The 20888-nt window shown below is 34.0% G+C and overlaps 2 protein-coding genes across 5 annotated transcripts; both read left to right on the top strand.

Annotated features, from left to right (window-relative positions):
• Window positions 1-878: 878 nt before the first annotated feature.
• LOC108324257 (DNA repair protein RAD5B) lies at window positions 879-9729 on the top strand. Of its 4 annotated transcripts, none has more exons than XM_017557154.2 (21): window positions 879-1657; window positions 2252-2385; window positions 2518-2653; window positions 2728-2781; window positions 2934-3080; window positions 3178-3329; window positions 3418-3499; window positions 3594-3803; window positions 3905-4048; window positions 4129-4281; window positions 4443-4510; window positions 4612-4734; window positions 4814-4913; window positions 5138-5250; window positions 5340-5988; window positions 6065-6136; window positions 6224-6322; window positions 6808-6929; window positions 9148-9261; window positions 9360-9455; window positions 9536-9729. In XM_017557154.2, the coding sequence occupies exons 1-20, from the start codon at window positions 953-955 to the stop codon at window positions 9442-9444; spliced, it is 3462 nt and encodes a 1153-aa protein (XP_017412643.2). In that variant the 5' UTR covers window positions 879-952; the 3' UTR covers window positions 9445-9455; window positions 9536-9729. The 4 variants fall into 4 exon arrangements, with proteins under 4 accessions (XP_017412643.2, XP_017412646.2, XP_052731436.1 ...); XM_017557157.2 differs by having other exon boundaries at window positions 3421-3499; window positions 9536-9728; XM_052875476.1 differs by having other exon boundaries at window positions 9157-9261; window positions 9536-9728.
• Window positions 9730-19810: 10081 nt separating this feature from the next.
• Window positions 19811-20372, top strand: LOC108325639 (uncharacterized protein At4g14450, chloroplastic). The gene has a single exon (XM_017558732.2). It carries the CDS (start codon window positions 19901-19903, stop codon window positions 20180-20182), a length of 282 nt encoding a protein of 93 aa, XP_017414221.1. The 5' UTR covers window positions 19811-19900; the 3' UTR covers window positions 20183-20372.
• The last annotated feature ends 516 nt before the right edge of the window (window positions 20373-20888 follow it).

Below are 20888 nucleotides of genomic sequence, written 5' to 3'. Positions count from 1 at the left end.
ATCTCTAAACTATCACCGTTTCTAAAATATCATTTTATGGGGTTTCACATTTTTAAGTTATAAAATTAATTTATTTTGTAAAGACTAATAAATTAATATATTTGGATAATTTTTAAACACTTTCAGGAAAACAAAAAACAAAAATATTTTTAAAAGAATTAAAATTAATTTATACGAGTTAACTTTAGTTATCAGAGAATATCTTCTTCTTAATTTCTTCTTTAAAATATATTCATTGCTATATTTACGTCTTACATAAATACTTAAAGACTATTGCCTAAATATATTAATTTGCTCAAGTTTAAAGTAATTTCCATATCTATGATAATGAAGATAAAAATAAGTCAATTTCAATTTTTTGCTATGGTTTAAATATATTTTTAATTTTTATAAAGTTAACTAGTTTTTATTTCATTTTTAATTTTTCTCTTTATAAAATTTGAAATATTGTTTTAGTCTTTGATTCATTTTTTTAAAATTTTAAATAATTACTTTTAGTCTATCAATTGATAAATATAATCTATTAATGAATCTCAATAATTTTTATTTGAAATGATCAATTTACATATTTTCCAACATTAATTAGTCAGACTCATATAATATTAAGAACAAAAAGCTGATTTTTAATTTTGGATAAATAAAAAAATTACTGGGACGAAATTAAAACCCACTTGTCTCCCAACAATTAAAAACATATTTAAACTTACTTTATATTAATAAATTAATTAATTTAGCATGGAAATTAATTATTTTTTAATTAATACGTAAACCTTATTTTGAAACCATGAATCAACGGCGCCAAAGGGTGAAACAATTTCGCGCCACTGAAAAACCAGCGCTTACTCCAATAACAAAACCCTCTCTGCCACTCACACCACTCTCACTATCGTCGTTTTCATTTCATTTCTTTCTCTCTTTCTTTTTCTTAGTATTTTGCAACGTTTTTGTATCCATGGAGGAAGAAGAACCTTCCATAACATCACCACCTCCAGGAAGGTTACACAAGTTCCTCTTCCGCGGTGGCAAGCCTGTCATCGCCGCGAAGCCTCTCACTGTGGTCCGCTCCACCACCAGCAACGGCGGCGCGCGCGTTCTTGCCTCGCAGCCAAACCCTAACGAGAACGATGCTCTCCAAGAAGAAGGACAAGGTGAAACCGGCTTCGATGTTTCTTATTTCAACGCACTGAGCAAAAGGCAACAACAACAACGACAAAGGCTCGAGGAGTTTCTCAAGGGCACGAACACGAAGGTCGCTTCCAAAGGAGAGTCTTTGAAATCGATGGCGCCATTGGAAGAAGAAGTAGAAGAAGAGGAGGAGGAAGGCGATGAGGCAGAATCAACTCCACCGGTTCAACCGGTTAGGATAGTGTCGGAACCGGTTCCACCGGTGCAGACAACAGAGGTTAGTGATGATGTGGAGGTGGTGGCGGTGCGCAAGGATGTGGAGAAGAGGAATATTCCTAATCTCGAGGACGGGGAGTTTCCGGAGGAGGCTGGATGGTTCTTGCTTGGGAGGAAGGCTGAGGTTGCGGTTTCGACTGCCAGAGGAGTGCGGAGATTGGTGGACAATGAAATCGTTCATTTCAACTTTCCTCTGCCGACTTACTCGAGAAAGTCTCAGTTGATCGTTCGTGTTTCAACCAAGCGTTCTGGAGAGGTAGTTGTTGTCATTGATTGTTATTGAGATTGTTTATGATTAGGTGTTTTTAAGATTTAACTGAATGTGGTATATGTTTGTAACTAGATGTTTATTTATGTATGCATACGTGTGTTTACGTGTACATGCATGTATGTATGTACGGGCGTGTTTGAATATATTTATGTGTTTGTGTATGCATGTGTGTGTGTGTATATATATATATATATACCAGTGTGTGTTTTCCCTTAGTCCAGTGTTATCAGTTAATCTCTTTAATACGACTAATCAATGTTTGAATATCAATATTTAGTGCCAAAAGTGATTCAGGAGTGATTTACGGTGTTACATGATGTGTATATACGTGTGTACTATATATGTAAATATAATGTCTGGGTGTGAATGTACCTAGGTTATGAAAGTTAGGTCTTTCGAAAAGGGGTACTTATAATTTGAGGACTTGATGTTTGAATATTTGCTCGACAAGGTATCTGTTGTCTGTTTCTGATTGAATATACCTGTGCAAGACAACAAATAGTACGTGTTTATTGAATTTGAGTTTATAAGTGAGCATGTAAGAGTTAGGCTTGATGGTGCTTTGTGTGGTGGCTTCAGGTTGGGAGGATGCCAATGGAGTGGGCAAAGATTGTGATTCCACTTATGCGCTCTGGAAAGATCAAGGTTCGAGGCCGATGCATTGCTGCCCCAGATAAACTGGAGATGATGCAAGAGATTCTGTTTTTAGTGAGGTATAATCTTTATATCTCCGTCTGTTGATACAGATAGTGTCGATGGAAGGTTTTTTGTGTGTATTCATTTGCATTTGGATGTCAAATTGTATTGTGTCTGTTGGTAGGTGAATTGTTGAATTTTTCTTGCAGCTTTTATATTCACAACTCTGTGTTTGCCGACCGTGTTGACACCTCTTGGAGGCTAGAGGCTTGTGGTAAAATTGATGATACTATGTACCCAATTCTTGCCCTATTAAAAATGCTAGAGATCAAGCCATCTCGAAAGGTAATCGACTCTCCTCATCTCTCATTTTTTTTTTAATTATGCGTCTGTAATCGGTGGTTGCTACATTTAACTAGGCTGAATTCATGCCAGAAGATATAGATTCTCGAAAGCGGTTGCTCTATCCAAGGGTACGATTTACTATTTTCTATCCTTCTCTTTTAATGTACTATAGTTTGCATGATGTTGTCTGGGATAGTGTATTCAGTGTTGTGAATGTTACTTGATCCTGTAAGCAATCTCTTCGTGCAAAGACGGCTTATTATGCTGTTGATTTCAACAGGCTGGGTCAGATGAAGCTGCAGCATTGCATTTGATCAAGCGAAGAAAGGGTAGCGAGCCTATTCCCGAGCAAAATAATGACGAACAAGCTCTTTCAGAGTCAGCTTTAAACAAAATTGTTGGAGCTGCAGAAATCTATGACTTAAAGGTAAGTAGCTTTGAAGTGTTTTATTTCAAATGTTTATATTAAAACTTATCTCAACGGTTACTTTTAATAAATTAATTTGTCTCTTGTATTGCTCTAGGAGAAGGAAGCCCCAAAGACACTTATGTGTAATCTAAAGCCTTACCAGAAGCAGGCCCTGTATTGGATGGATGAAATCGAGAAGGGAATGGATGTTGAAAGTGCAGAAAGAACTCTGCATCCCTGCTGGTCAGCCTACACTATATGCAAGGGGTAAAGTACTAATAGAAAATTATTCAGCAAACACAATTGGGGTTTTCTCCTAAATGCTGTTATGCAACTTAACTTTACTTGCTTTCAGCAGAAGGACTATTTATGTCAATACATTTACCGGAGAAGCTTCAAAGAAATTTCCCAAAACAACTGAGATGGCAAGAGGAGGAGTGAGTTTGTTTGAGGCCATAAATTATCTGAAGATTAAATCATTTTACCTGCTTACAAAATTGGTTTTATTTATGTTTTCATCTTTGGCTTTAGATTCTAGCGGATGCAATGGGACTTGGAAAGACCGTTATGACAATTGCTCTGATACTCAGTAATCCAGGCCGAGGCAACTCAGAAAACAAGGATGCAATAAATGGACACGATGATATTATAGCAAATAAAAGGAAGAACGCTTACGCGATGCATAAAGTCGAGGGTGGCACTCTAATTGTTTGTCCCATGGCTTTGTTAGGTCAATGGAAGGCGAGTGTCCTCTGCATTATACCAAATCGAGAAGAAAATATGTCTTTTCTCTTCATAGTTTAAATGGTATATTGTAGTTAACAAGTATTTATATTCCGCAGGATGAGCTTGAAACGCATTCAAAGCGCGGTAGTATATCCATATTTGTTCATTATGGTGGCAGAAGAACCGATGATCTCTTGTTCATCTCTGGGCATGACGTTGTCTTAACAACTTATGGTGTCCTATCAGCTGAATACAAAAATGTAAGAAACATTCCTTTATATTTTGTACCATTTTTGTAGTGAACCTTCTTCATATAAGGTTCTCTGGCTTTTGAAACCAGAATGGAGGCAATAGCATCTACCACAAGATCCAATGGTACAGGGTGGTGCTGGACGAAGCTCATAATATAAAAGCCCATAGAAGTCAGGTTTCCCAGGCTGCTTTTACTCTCTCAGCACACAGCCGCTGGTGTCTAACTGGAACACCGCTTCAGGTTTGTCTTTTTAGTTTTCAGGCGAACATTATTTGTAATCAGATTATAATTGCAAGGTTAAAAGAACACTATTCCACGTGGAATGTGATTTCCATCTTTCCCAGATCAAAATATTTACTTCACCTTTCACCACCTTTTGTGAAATGTCATTTCCATTGCAGAATAGCTTGGAGGACCTATACAGTCTCTTGTGTTTCTTGCGTGTTGAACCTTGGTGCAACTGGGCATGGTACGAAAAGAATGTGATTCTAACTTACATGTTTGTTTAGAGAAAAAAATCTTTTATTCAGAGAATCAATATTTATTTTGTTGATGGAAACATGTGCACAGGTGGCAAAAGTTGATTCAAAGGCCTTATGAGAATGGTGATCCAAAATCCCTGAAGCTGGTCAAAGCCATTTTGAGGATGCTAATGCTAAGAAGAACGAAGGAATCGAAAGATAAAGAGGGAAGGTAGTGATTCTCGCTTCACTTGAATTGCGCATTTGTTGCCAACTCAAATGTATATTTTTTAATATCACACGTTTTCCAGGCCTATACTTCTTCTGCCTCCAATTGACATCGAATTGATTGAATGTAAACAATCAGAGTGTGAACGTGACTTCTACGAAACCCTTTTCGAGCGATCTAAAGTAAGTTTTGTGCCACGGTTTCTGATTTGTGCTTAGTTTCGAATAAAATTTAGTTTCATTTTTATTTCTTCTCCATGAAGTCAGTCTATTTGTTAATAGTAGCTGTTCTCGGACATCGTTTTATCTAGAAACTAATTAATATCTTAAGCACTTTGGATTGCTGTTGGTTTTAATTTGCTCGGAGTGTTTACTATCTCAAGACTTTTATCATCCAAATGTAACAGGTTCAATTTGATCAGTACGTTGCACAAGGAAATGTTCTACACCATTATGCCAATATCCTTGACCTTCTAATGCAGTTGAGACGCTGTTGTAACCATCCGTTTTTGGTTATGTGGTAGGCCTGGCAAAACACATTCAAATGCTCTTACATGTTTCCCTTCCAATTTTTCTGCCTCTGATACTATTTTTCCCTCGTATATGAAGCGGAAGCGATTCCCGTAAGTATGCAGACTTAGGCAGAATCGCAAGAAGATTTCTTCAGTCTGATACTGGTTCACCCAACGAAAGCAATCAAGATGATCCACAGCTGAAAGCAGAGGTGAACAAACTCGCAAGTATATTACTTAATTCCGCTTCTCCGGACTCTATCCAACCTCGTGCATACATTGAAGAGGTTTTGGAGAATATTCAAAAGGGCGATCCTGGAGAATGCGCAGTATGTTTGGAATCTCCAGAAGATCCTGTGTTTACACCATGTGCTCATAAATTTTGTAGAGAATGTCTGTTCAGTTGCTGGGGCACCCCCGCGGGTGGCCAATGTCCAATGTGTCGTAATTTGCTCCAGAAAGATGATCTGATCACTTGTCCGTCTGAAAGCCCATTCGAGGTCGATATTAAGAACAATGTGACAGAGTCTTCGAAGTTTTCAAAGCTATTCGAATTCCTGGAGGGTATTCTGAACTCACCCGCGGGTGAAAAGAGTATTGTCTTCAGTCAGTGGACTTCATTTTTTGATCTCTTGGAGAATCCATTGAGGCGGAGGGGCATTGGCTTTTTGAGATATGATGGAAAATTGACGCAGAAACAGAGGGAGAAAGTTCTGGATGAATTCAATAAAACAAGGGAGAAAAGGGTAAGTGAAATCAATTTGAACTATTTATTTTCCATTTCAATCGAAAATAGCGCCACTGAATCACTTCATGTTACAGGTTTTGCTGATGTCGCTAAAGGCTGGTGGTGTAGGCTTGAACTTAACTGCAGCCTCAAATGTTTTCATAATGGTATGCTATGCCTATTTCCCTTCTCTCCATTGTCTACCCTGTCGAACAACTTCAAGCTTATGTGATAACATTGTGTTGTAAATGTAGGATCCGTGGTGGAATCCTGCTCTTGAGGAGCAAGCCATAATGAGAATTCATCGCATAGGACAAAACCGTAGAGTTAAAGTAAGAAGATTCATTGTGAAGGTTAGCCGATCCATTTTTTCAACTTGCTTACAAACTAAGAAAATAAAAACACAGATGCAATCATGCATACCCTTCTTAAACCGAGATACCTCTCTTGCCGACTTCCTAATTGGTCAAATGTTTCGGAATGGACTTGGAATATTCAAAGTTTTCTTTTAGCCAGATTTGTTATTAATTGATAAGCCCACACTTCCCTTCTTTTTCCCTGCTTTTCCTACCAACTATGGGTTAACCCTTTGATTATTTTATTTTAAATGGCTTTGTCTTGATATAGTTCAAATTTGTTCACTATTTTAATGCTCTGATAATTTTTTTCTCCTTGGTATTTTCTCACGTTTTTCACAAGCAGTCTCCCAGCTTTTATCCTTTTGTTGGGTGACTTGGACTAACTTTTCTTTTGGTTTAAGTTGGCACGTTATTTTGACTTTATTTTCCTCACATTTTTTTTATCAACTATGGCAAGAGTTAATGAGTGATGTGAACAGCAGGACACAGTGGAAGATCGTTTGCAACAAGTGCAGGCCAGAGAACAGAGGATGATATCTGGCACCTTCACCTATGATGAGGTTCGGTCTGCTCGGATCCAAGACCTCAAAATGCTATTCACGTGAGATAATTTATTGAGCCACCTTTTTATCTACAAAGCCAATTTTTTATAGCTTTTTGAATCCTTTTGTGTACATATATCATTTAATGTTATTTGAACACAAAAAAGGAAGCCCACTGTTTTTGTTTATATGTAGGCTTCAGTGCTTATGGTAAAAGTGGTACTTCCTTTTTTGTCATCCTTGTCAGTTTAGAGAATCGGAAACCAGGAATAGAATTTTCCATTAACTTATCACGGTAAAGGTGAATCAATAAAATAATATTGCACCTTTTTTTTCTCATAGCTACTGTGAATAGAAACCAAAAGAAACAACATAGTTCCTAGCGAAGCCAAAACAGAAGCTTTTGTTAAATATTTGTTGAAATGTGTCTTTAATGAATGAGCACGAAAACATGTTAGGCCACCAAAACTTATGTTGACTTTATTAGCTATACGATTGTTCAGTCAAATCTTTTAGTCATGTTCTACGTTATTTATTGCAATTTTAATTTCTTTAGTTTTTCAATAACTTTTTATAGGTTTTTTCTGTTGAGTCCAAATATAAGCATTAAGTTACTCTTTTACTTCAAAGAGTTAGTATTTATTTGTCTTTTGGTTTATTTTAATATCACAAATTGTATTATTCATTATTAATTTGCAGGATATTATTATTTAGCATAACTATTGTGGTCTCCACCAATTTTGTTGTTGTCAATCGTAATCATCCACAACCAACGGGGAAACGTTAGTTGAAACTATTTTTTAAAATCATTTGTCCGCAACCTGATTATGACAGATGAAATTAAATGCTATTTGAATTATGTTTAGATTTGTTTTAAGTACCTGTTTAATTGAGTTGAAAAAAAATTATGACAATTTAGAAAAATATATAGGGAAAATTTTCTTTGATTCTTTCATATGTATGTACTTCTCTTACAAATGCTTTTACCATAATCTACAAATACTTCATATTATTTAAATTTTCTACCAGCACATTTTCTATTATCTAAAAAATGTCGCATTTTATATCCATATTCCAATTGAATATCGATATTGACTCATCATGCAAACAAAATAATCTTGTACTATTTTTAAAGAAACTTCCTACATTTAACAAACACTTGGGGTGCATCTAGTGACAAAAAGATGTTAGAAGTACACTTTTTGCGCGTATTTTATTTGTTAAAATTTATTGAAAATTATAAATTTATGAAAAAGATTTATTAAATAAAATAGTAGAAAAGCTAAATTTGAAATGTGAAATGATATAAATATATGAAAAAGTATTGGGAAACGTACTATGAAACATTTCTATTGTTTTAATAAACGAAAAGATTTGGTCACTTTCATGAAAAGAAAAGCAGCATGGTGCATAAGAAGAGCGTGTTGAAAGATATGCGGCGTGGGAGGAAAATGATATTTCAACAACAATTTTTGAGAACATTTTGACACGGGACACATTTTAAAATGTGAGTGGTTCACATGAAAAAAAAATTTAAAAATGAAAATGATGTGAAAAGAGAATTGGGGGAAGGGTTTGAAAGTGAAGAGATTCATTTTCTGTCTTCAGAATTTGAATCAGAGGCAAGGTGAGAGAGAATCCAAGCTTAGAGAGAGAAAGTGAACCTTAGAGTGAGTCTCGTTCCCTCCCACCCAGCCAACTCGCCTCTTCCCAGAAACGTGTCGGTGCAAGCGTGGTCTGCCGGAGTTCTATGTGACAAAGTGGTGTCCGTTCCAGTGATCAATAGCGTTGGAAGCTTTGATTGAAACTGCCACCGACAAAGACGTGTTTTGAGCTACCGCTGTTTACGTCTACTCACCCACCCAATCATTGTGGTTCGTCTTCCTTAGAGCGTCGCGGTCCTTTGTCCGTCGGAGTGTCGTCGTCGACGTTTACCCACCCACCCATCTTGCTCCGTGACACCCACCGAGAGGCATTGGTGTTCATTAAAGCGTGGTTGGACTGTCTTTGTTCATTAAATGTTGGTTTAGTTTATTTAAATTTGTTGGGGCATTTATGTGTTGTTGTGTTTTTTGGGTATTTTTCAAGGTATGGTTTAGTGTGGGTTGAAGCTGTGTAGAAGATTTAGTGGTTGATGGCGTTTTTGGGTGGAAAGTATGAAATTTTTTTCTAATTTTTTTGACCATTTACTGGTTTAGTTCTTTCGACACAACTATTATGCCATTTATATACAATTCCATGTCCAAGGAACCATTTTTTGTAAAAGTCATGGTGCAGAAATTGCAGTGTTAGCAAAGGCAAAATAAGTGGGGACTTCAGGCAAATGTTTTGCACAACCAGGTCAACTACGTTGCAGGTACAACACTTGCACACTTCAATCCAACCAAACTTGTAAGTTTTTAATGTTTATTTCTGCAAATAAATTTTTTTTATTGTTTCATTGATATGTTAAATAACATTATTTGTATTTTGGACTTTGTTTGATGTAGGTATGATTGTGGAGTTATTGTTTTGAGATTTATGGAGTTGTGGGATGTCGCCGAGGAATATGAAAACAACACAATGCCCACTTAGAGAACTGTAAGGTATAAAAATTTTCATTTTTGGGAGCTTTGATAGAAGATGTTGCATTTTATTGATATATTGTGCATTTATCTCTTTGCAGGAGAAACTGCAACAGGTTAGGAAGAAGTATGTTTGTGATTAGATCTTGGATGTGGACAATGTGCGGAGGGATGCAGTGTTGCAACATTAAGGCCTTATGTAGATGTCGTTGAATAAGAATTTTTGCAATGTGATTGATGTTTTGTTTATAACTTTTTGAATATGTATTGATGAAATCTAAATATACATATTTTTTGTTAGAAATGTTCAAAGAAATGTATTTGTTACATTTATTGATAATCAAATTTAAAGATGAGAATGATTTGTTTACGATGTATGTACTGTAGTCCCTACGAAATTTGGATGTCATTATTTAGGAAATCTTGTATGTATAAGGTTCTATGTAGAAGTAGAATAAATGATGAACTGTGCAAAATATTTGGCTTAAGTCTCAATGAATGCGTCAACATGACTTGTATTTCCATTAAGTATGAACAAAAGAATTGTGCAAATAAAACAATATGGTGCAGAAACAGCTTTGGTAACAAAGGTAAAATAAGTGGGCACTTCAGACAAAAGTTTTGCACAGCGAGATCAACTATGACAATGACATTCATTTTGAAGTTTCAATTTCTTTCTTAGCAATATTTGAACATAAAAGTGTTGTTGAGACCATTATTATGACATTTATATACAATTCCAAGTCCAAGAAAATAATATTTGTAAAACTCATGTGCAGAAACAGTTTTGGTAACAAAGGCAAAATAACTGGGGACTTCAGACAAATGTTTTGCACAATGAGGTCAACTATGAAAATGATATTCATTTTCAAGTTTCAATTTCTTCCTTAACAATATTTGAACATAAAAGTGATGTTGAGACCTTTATTATGACATTTGTATACAATTTCATGTCCAAGGAAACAATATTTGTAAAACTCATGGTGCAAAAACAACTTTGGTAGCAAAGGCAAAATAAGTGGGGACTTCAGACAAAGATTTTGCACAACCAGGTCAACTATGAAAATGACATTCATTTTGAAGTTTCAATTTCTTCATTAACAATATTTGAACATACAAGTGATGTCCAGACAACTTTTATGACATTTATACACAATTCCATATCAAAGGAAACAATATTTGTAAAACTTATGATGCAGAAACAACTTTGGTAGCAAAGTCAAAATAAGTGGGGACTTCAGGCAAAAGTTTTGCACAGGTAGATCAACTATTAAAATGACATTCATTTTGAAGTTTCAATTTTTTCCTTAACAATATTTGAACATAAAAGTGATGTCCAGATAATTGTTATGACATTTATATACAATTTCATGTCCAAGGAAACAATATTTGTAAAACTCATGGTGCAGAATCTGCTTTGGTAGCAAAGACAAAATAAGTGGGGATTTCAGACAAAGGTTTTGCACATCCAGGTTAACTATGAAAATGACATTCATTTTAAAGTGCACAATTCTTTTGTTCATACTTAGTGGACATACAATTCATGTTGACGCATTCATTGAGACTTAAGCCAAATATTTTGCACCTTTCATCTTTTATTCTACATAGAACCCTATACATACAAGATTTCCTAAATAATGACATCCAAATTTCGTGGGGACTGCAGTACATACATCGTACACAATGATCATTCTCATCTTCAAATTTGATTATCAATAAATGTAACAAATACATTTCTTTAAACATTTCTAGCAAAAAATATGTACATTCAGACCTCATCAATACATATTCAAAAGGTTGTAAACAAAACATCAATCATATTGCAAAAATCCCTATTCAACAACATCTACATAAGGCCTAAATCTTGCAACATTTCATCCCTCCGCACATTGTCCACATCCAAGATCCAATCACAAACATACTTCTCCCTAACCTGTTGCAGTTCCTCCTACAAAGAGATAAATGCACAATATATCAATAAAATGTAACATCTTCTATCAAAGCTCCCAAAAATGAAAAAATTTATACCTTACAAAAATGGGCATTGTGTTTTTTTCGTATTCCTCAGCGACATCCCACAACTCCATAAATTTGAAAACAATAACTCCACAATCATACCGACATCAAACAAAGTCCAAAATACAAATAATGTTATTTAACATATCAATGAAACAATAAAATTTTTTATTTGCAGAAATAAACATTAAAAAGTTACAAGTTTGGTTGGCTTGGAGTGTGCAAGTGTTGTACCTGCAACGTAGTTGACTTGGTTATGCAAAACATTTGCCTGAAGTCCTCACTTATTTTGCCTTTGCTACCACTGCAGTTTCTGCACCATGAGTTTTACAAAAAATGGTTCTTTGGACATAAAATTGTATATAAATGGCATAATAATTGTGTCGAAAGAACTAAACCAGTAAATGGTCAAAAAAATTAGAAAAAAACTCCATACTTTCCACCCAAAAACGCCATCAACCCACACTAAACCATACCTTGAAAAATACCCAAAAAACACAACAACACATAAATGCCCTAACAAATTTAAACAAACTAAACCAACATTTAATGAATAAAGACAGTCCGACCACGCTTTATTGAACACCAACGCCTCTCGATGGGTGGCACAGAGCAAGATGGGTGGGTGGGTAAACGTCGACGGCGACACTCCGACGGAAAAAGGACCGCGACGCTCTAAGGAAGACGAACCACAATGACTGGGTGGGTGAGTAGACGTAAACGGCGGTAGCTCAAAACGCGTCTTTGTCGGTGGCGGTTTCAATCAAAGCTTCCAACGCTATCGGTCACCGTAACAGACACCACTTTGTCACACGGAACTCCGGCGGACCACGCTTGCACCGACATGTTTCTGGGAATAGGCGAGTTGGCTGGGTGGGAGGGAACGGGACTCACTCTAGGGTTCGCTTTCTCTCTCTAAGCTTGGGTTCTCTCTCAGATTGCCTCAGATTCAAATTCTGAAGAGAGAAAATTAACCTCTTCACTTTCAAACCCTTCCCCCAATTTTCTTTCCACGTCATTTTCATTTTTAATGTTTTTTTCCATGTGGACCACTCACATTTTGACATGTGTCCCGTGTCAAAATGTTGTCAAAAGTTGTTGTTGAACATAATTTTATTGACAAGATTTTGATTGAAATCAGGATTCAAAATTACATATGTACTTTCCTAACACTTCTATTCTCATAAAAATGTTAATTGTCCTATTTAGATTAATGGTGGAGATTAAGAAAAAAATTTCTTTTTAGACTAATGAATAATAAGTGGAAACTTGTGTAAATACACTTCATATTTAATATTTAAATACTAAAATAAAATTAGTGTATAGACAAACTTGTTTAATGTGTTATAAAATTTGTTTGACCAAATGTATAGATATACTCGTCTAATGTGTATTCTTAGACTTATCTAATCCATGTATGAAATAACTCATTTAATATTTTTTACTATACTCATCTAATCGGTATTGGACAGTTCGTCTAATGTGTATTATTAATGTCTTTTGCTATATTCATCTAATCAATGTATGAATAGATTTATCTAATGTGTATTGCAGGATTCATATAAGTAGTAAATGAATACAAACTTATCTAATGCTTATCAGTAGACTTGTCTAATTTATATGTTGAAAGACTTGTTTAACGTATATTGGAGTTATCTAATAAATGGTTTAATGTCTCGGTAGGTCCCTATTTTTGGCGTGAATCTCAAATAGGTCCTTTTTCTTTTCGGCGTCTCAATTGGGTCCTTTTTTTATGTAAAATTGCAGCAATTAGGGGTCTGCCGTCAAATTCAACAAACGGCCGTTTAAATTTGACCTACGTGGTATGGTGAGTGTATTCATTATCTGACGTGGCAAAGCAAAGATATATATATGTTAATATATATATATATATATATATATATATATATATATATATATATATATATATATATATATATATATATATAAAAGAAGTGGCAAAGCAAAGCCTCTGTTTGCGCGCGTTGAGAAACCCTAGGCGCGGTGCGCACGGTGTTTCTCCCTCTGCGCATTTTAGCGTCAGAGTGCAGAGCCCTCTCATCTGCTCCCTCTTTCTGCAAAACCTTCTTCCAGGGAAACCAAATCATCATCATTATTAATACTAATCACAGAGGCACATGAACAAACAATTATGGCACATACATTGAAGATTGATTATCCATGAGAAAAGAGATTTGGGGGAAATAAAACCTGAAAGTCAGAAATGGCATGAATGCTGATAACTCCCTCTGGTTACCTAAGAGCTACAACATGAGCAACAAAGTTTCAAATGCATTGAAAAATGAATCTAACAGTTTTAACCCTTTGAAGAAGAAGAGAGAAAAATGATTGGGGGGAAAAGGTGAAGGTGGTTGGTTTAGACAGGAAATGACATGAGGGTGTTGAAAATGAGCTGGTTGTTGATTGGAGCACCACCCATAATCAAAAACACTAGGGTATCTTGAGAGGAAATTGTGGAAGAAAAGGTAGAAGATAGCAATACAACCAGAATTAGGGAAAAAATCAACATTTATATATAGAAAATTGGCAAATCAAAAGTATATGAAAATCAATGTGATTTTGGAAAAGAATGGATAGGCGTCATATTCTCTGTGAAACGCATCAAAACCTTCTTCCAGGGAACCGATGAACAGGTTCAGATGGATACGACGGTGTCGGAAGCAAGGTGGGAAATTCCATCTTCCTGGGCACTCCCCATGACCATCTCCAACTGCTCAAGCTTCTGTGCGACGTCTGCCATGTCGGAAGCACGAACCTTGTAGCCCAACGCCGCGAGCAACTCATCCATTGCCCACCACTTTGCCCATCTGAATTCACATTTGTGCAGTCGAAATTTTTAATACAAAATTCGTTTTAAATGCCACGTCAGATGATGAATACACTCACCATACCACGTGGGCCAAATTTAAACGGCCGTTTGTTGAATTTGACGGCAGACCCCTATTTGCTGCAATTTTACACAAAAAAGGACCCAATTGAGACGTCGAAAAGAAAAAAGGACCTATTTGAGATTCACGCCAAAAATAGGGACCTACCGAGACATTAAACCCTAATAAATATATGAATGACTCATCTAATGTGTATTGCTAAATTCGTTTAATCAATGCATCAACAATCTTGTCTAATATCTTTTGCTTTGTTCATCTAATCAATGTATTCTTATAGTGGTCTAATAATTTTTGTTACACTCGTTTAATCAATGTGTGAAATGATTTGTCTAATATTTTTTGTTATACTCATCTAATTATCGTACAAATAATATCGTGTAATTTGTTTGCTATATTCTTCTAATTAATGTGCGGAAATACGGGTTTGATGTGTATTGTTAGACTCGTCTAATCAATACATTGATAAGCTCACATAATATGTATTGTTAGACTTGTTAATCAGTATACAAACATACTCGTGTATTGCTAGATTCGTCTAATAAGTGTATATTCAAACTTGTGTAAGGTATATTGCAAGACTTGTCTAATTAGTGAGTGGACAAACTCCTTTAATATATATTAATAAACTCGTCTAATTAACCAAATTAAAGAATGTACAGACAAACTTGTTTAATGTATATGGTTAGACTTGTCTAATTAATGTATAAACATATTAGTCTAGTGTTTGTTGTTATAATAATTTAATTAATGTATGGACATAAACGTCCCATCAATGTATATTCAGACTTATTTAATTGCATTGTAAGACTTGTTTAACCAGGAATGGACAAACTTGTCTATTGTATATTAATAGACTCATATAATTTGTTTATGGAGAAATAAACTTGTATAATGTATATTGATAGACTTATCTTATGAATGTATAGGTAAACTCTTTATTTATTTAATTAGTATATGAACAAACTGAGTGTATCTACAAATTAAAAATATCATTTATTTCTCAAGCTAATATATATAATCATAGTACTTCAAATTTAGAGACTAATTAATTTCTCGTCTTAACTTATTCCTTAGTTTACTAAATCTTTATTTATTTCAATTTTTATAGATTATAATTATTATTATTTTTTAATTTGAAGAACCAAAATCAAATTCATCTTATATTTAATTAAACTATTAAAAACCCATCTTAAACCGTGATTAATATCCTAATGTATAGAATATTATGGATACAACATTATTTATTGAAAATAAAAATTTCACTAAAAATTTTCAGTTACATTTTTCAAGGATGATTGTCTGTTGAGATTTATGTAACAAATGCTTTCAATTTATAAAATGTTGATATTTAAAAATATTTTACCCTCATATTTTCACGTGCTCTGGCTACCCTCATGTTATTCTTAGCTTTTATAAATCAAATTTACATTTTATTTTAATATTCTACATATTAAATAAAAATAAAGAGTGTTTCTATTTTTACATAACATTTGAATACTATATTTAATTTTTAATAAAACATCAAAATAATTAAACAAATTATTACAAGATATAACATTATGAAATGTGAATCACCTATAACTTGTTCTTTAACAAATCAATTGATGTTGTTTTTCTGGTTTATGCATTAGACATTGATTGTAAAATAATATATTCTTTAATAATTCAATATTAATTTTCTTTATTCTTCAAAAGCTAAATATAAGCTTAAGGTTAAACATTTAATGTGTCCTAAAGTAACGGGTATAAATGTATTTATAAATTTAAAAACAATTAATATTCATCCTACTGTTTAAGGATGAAGGGTTTTATAAAGTAAGATGGAAGAAAATTAAAATTTCTTACTTTAAATAGGTCTTAAGTCTAATTTGAAGATTTAATTATATTTATGTTAACATTAAGACTCGTTATTCCCTACAAACAAAATATAATTTTATCAAAATATGAAATATATATTAACTATTTTTTTAATAACATTTTTATTGGTTAAAGGTATTTTAGATAGATCAAATTATCCAAATTATACATTCTAGATTGTTCACTTACCCAATTCACCTTGTTAGCATATGTAACATAAAAAAATACAGTATAAAATCATATTATAGAATACTTACAATTAACAATATTATAGTTCAGTTCTGAAAGAAAAATGAGGTACGTTTATGGTCGAACGACCTTACAACAATATTCTAGAATTTAAACTTTACAAATCGAAAGATTAAACCGAACGGTTCCAAAACTATGCTTACACCGAACAATTATACAAAATAAAACTAATTCTAACAATCGAACGGTCCTATGGTTCAACTTTAACGTTCACTTCTTCCAAAGCCTCTTCCAGCAAACACTCGTCCCCTTCTGCTCACATCCACAGGATGATCATTGCAACAAGAAGAATAACCGGACGGACAACATGACAAGATAGGAAAGTAGGGTAAGCTTATGTAATTTAATTAATCCAGTAAAACATATAATTCACACAAAATCTCAGATTTAATAAAATCAATAGGTCAATTATGCAACAACCAATCATACATTTCCAACAATAACCGAACGGTAAAACATGCAATGACCGACCACTTTACTCTGACTGTCCAGACTGTATGAATTTTATGTAGCTACGACGTTTGTGCACCTGGGTGATGTAGTAGCTGGGATGCCCTCAACAGCTGCCACCCGAGGTTAGTCCGTTATACCTCGCCCAAGTTCACCTTATGGACTAGGACCTCCTGCCATTCTCACACATGATTTACTCCTCTCTACTTGAGAATGAGTAATCACAAAATATCAGGATAAACGCCAGCTAAGCATAACCACATTCATACTATACCATTCAATAATCAATCCTGAGATATTCCTCCTTGGAATACTCCTTCATATCCATACTATTTCATTCATATCACACTTTAAATACCATCCTACTTAATCATTAATACAGTCAAACCGAACCACGAAAACAAGATCCCATCTTAGAACATAACTGAAAGAGATAACATCAATCTTAGAAGCAAGACCGAACGAGAGAATACTTTTTAGGCTAACATAACCGAACACTTAGTGTAAGACCGAGCGACCTTTCACTTATCCACAGAATAGGACCGAACGATCCATACTAGGTAAGACTCATTAGAAGCCGAACACTTATGTTAATACTGAACGTTTACTCGCTACTCAACAGTTATGACCGAACGGTCTTTACTAGACAAAACTCCAAGAATGTACGGAATACTATAAAATACATATAATTAGACCTAACCGAAAATCATGAAAGCTTTTACCAGAGACCTAAGAGTTTAAACCGAACACTACAAACTAGGGTCGAACATTATTAAGCTTGGTCGATCACTCTTAATACCTAATACAGATATATTACATAATATATTATAAGACCGAGCGCTTAGTTCGAAATCGAGCACTACTGAGACCGAACACTTGGTTTAAGCACTCTAAAATTACACAACAGGTATAAGTTAGTTAAAAACACTAACATACGAAAATGCTTATTTATAAAATGGGAAAAAATAATTATATGATCAAAGACTTACATTATCTGTAGAGTAACCTAACTAGACTGACTATTAAATGAAAATAGAAAACTATTAATTGATCAAACTCTTAAATTTCAATTATACTCAATAGACCACCGATCGGTCATTGACTGAAATTATCTCTACAAAAGGAGAATCCATTCTAGACTGAATACCCAATAGAAAATCGAACGGTCAAGACTGACTTTCGGAGACAATTACAAAATACTGTAGATTTAAGCTCAGTCGCTATTCATACCTAGTTTGCACCATGTATAAACCATCACTCACATACAACAACATTGATAATTCATATCAACCAAATAACTAAACAAAACATCATACAAACATGCCAACATTCAAAACAGAGAATCATAATTAAATTACAAGCTTCTCTTACCTCTAAACTCAGCCGAACGCTCACGGTTGTAGTATATGGCTCACCACTACCAATCTTATACACTTAGAGTTTCCCGATTTACGAAACTAGACCAAATAAAAGACCAAAATTGCTATCAGAATTTCATAGAAGAAGATGATAAACTCATGCAACCAAAAATTTGGCTTGCCTGTGGCAGAAAACAGTCGTTCTAAAGAGAGAATGAATTTACCAGTTCAAACTAACACTTGATCGGTGCAATAGAAAGCTCTTGACACCAGGAGAACTCAGGCGTGGTCTGATTGTTGATCAGAAGAAGAAAAAAGTGAAAATTTGTAGAGAGAATAATGAGATTTGTAGAGAGAAGAAGGAGAAAATGAGGAAGTCAAAAGTTTTGGAGGAGAAGGTGCATGCAGGAAAAGTGGCACGAAATTCTGAAAATTTGATTCACCGTCAAAACCGATCGATCACTCTGCTGCCCACACCTGTCTTCCACTTTCGAAATTTCAAAGGCCCTTTCACTAACACTTGACTTCCACTCACACTGAATTTTAAGGGTCCTGATAACACAACTTTTCCATTTAACAATGAATTACTTTAGTTATTTTATTCACATCGCACATTTAACTACTTTATTCACGAACATATCTATTGATTATATAAATCCATCAATCTTATACATATCAAATTATTCAACTTAAAATATAATTATATCAATTAACATATTCAACATAAATATCACAATTTTAAGTTATTTCAACAAAGTATTAACAAAATAACGTTAATTTTCTTCATTTAAGAAAAACCCTCTAATTCAAATGTTATTAACATATCCTCGTATGATCATAAACAAACAAAGATTTACCTTAAGTTATTTTGAGTCACATACATTAACTAAACTAGAAATTACATACACTTAAAACAATACATTAACTAAAAAAACTAAAAACTAAATTAATATATTTTGAATTTTTATCGGTTAATGCATAAAGTTCTCAGCAAAAAAATCCTTCTATGATATTATATTTGATTTTTAAACAGAGAAAGATGAAGTCAGAAATCTAAAAATAAAATAAAAATAATTTTCTATAAAAAAATTGTTTAAGAAAATGATAATTTTATAAAATAAAAGAAATTTTAGTTATGATCTAACATTTTAAACAACAAAATAATTGAGTTTTATTTAAAAATCGATATTACTCTTTTATTATTTTCTTGGTCTTATATTATTTTTTTCGTTTATAATTTTACTCTTGCTGTGATCTTTAATCCGTTTATATACATCATACTATGTTATATAAATAAAACACAATAAAAATTACTAAGTAAATTTTTTATTATGTTTCTTTAATTTCCCGACAAAGTAATATATCAGAAATAAATGCACAGGAAAAGAGTAGAAAAACGAAAAGCATATGAATCCATAAACCAAACCTAACCCATCCAAACCCAGCCGAGCCGCCAAATGAGCCGAGCCGGTTCAATGATTTAAGTTTGAGATTCCAAACGTGTGCACCGCACGCCCCTCTATTTATACCCCTCAACCTTCACCCACCGTTTTCTCTCTCACACACCACACTACTGTCTCTCACTTTCTCTCTCACCGCCACCAATCTCACACGCACCACCGTCACCATGGCCGACTCTCGCCGCGCCCGCCGTCAGCCCAGCCGCCTGCAGTCTCACGCTCCCTCATCGCTTCAGATAAACCGCTCCGCCCAGTGGAACGTGGCGATCCCGCTGCTCTCCCCGCTGGCTTCGTCGCCACCGCCGCCCCCTCCTCCGGCGCAGAAGGATGAGCCTCCGCAGCAGCAGCAGCGGCCCCCGGAGAAAATCGTCTTCAAAAAGTGGCAGCACCCCGCAGCTCCGTTCTGCTACGAACCACCCTCGGTGGTTACACCCTTCGTTAACGTGTAAATAATTAAAAAAAAATATGATTTCGTGATTTAACACGTTTCCATTTTCATTTTCAATTTTTTTTTGTACACACGTATATAAACCCTCATAATATATTAAGTAATAATAGTATGACCAAGTTTTTTTTTTCCTCTGGATTAAATTATGACTTTGTTTATCTTTAATTCCTAATAATCTACTTTGAGTCTTCTATGTCTCTCTTGTTAAATTATTTATTACAATTTTGACTAAAGATTTAGTTTTCATTCATTCTCAATTTGTGAATATAGTTTTTTTTATGTATTTTTTAAAAGCTGTGAAATTGTGGATCGATCTTCAATTATTTAGATATTTTATTTTATGTTTTGATGATTTTTTTCGTTACATTTTAAATAAATATTAGAACTTAAAGTTAAATTAAAACATAAAATATGTAAAAAAATTAAGACTAACTTAAATTTGTCGATTTCTTTAGACAAAAAAAAAATAAAGGAAAAATTAAAATGAGTGTTAACCGTAAATTTCATCATTTATGTTTAATTTCTGATTTGCAATATTTCTCTTGGAGATTTTAGTTTTTATAACTTAATCAAAATTGAAACCTCCGTATTTGATCTGCTTTAATTTTAAATTTAACACATTATTAAGAAATGCTTTAACCGATTAAAATGTAAAAATCATAGGTTAGGAAAAATGAAATGAAAATTATAATTTAATGTTAAATAAT

Source organism: Vigna angularis, chromosome 3 (assembly GCF_016808095.1).
Source record: "Vigna angularis cultivar LongXiaoDou No.4 chromosome 3, ASM1680809v1, whole genome shotgun sequence".
Classification (NCBI taxonomy): domain Eukaryota; kingdom Viridiplantae; phylum Streptophyta; class Magnoliopsida; order Fabales; family Fabaceae; genus Vigna; species Vigna angularis.
Note: the sequence above shows the minus strand (reverse complement) of the source record. Positions and strands in the feature narration are given on the sequence as shown.

Excerpts from the sequence above, each read along its gene's own strand:
- LOC108325639 (XM_017558732.2), top strand. The coding sequence starts at position 19,901 with ATGGCCGACTCTCGCCGCGCCCGCCGTCAGCCCAGCCGCCTGCAGTCT.
- LOC108324257 (XM_017557154.2), top strand. The coding sequence starts at position 953 with ATGGAGGAAGAAGAACCTTCCATAACATCACCACCTCCAGGAAGGTTA. Across the intron at positions 2,782-2,933 it reads AGCGGTTGCTCTATCCAAGG|GCTGGGTCAGATGAAGCTGC; the intron begins GTACGATTTACT and ends TGATTTCAACAG. Across the intron at positions 4,049-4,128 it reads TATCAGCTGAATACAAAAAT|AATGGAGGCAATAGCATCTA; the intron begins GTAAGAAACATT and ends TTTTGAAACCAG.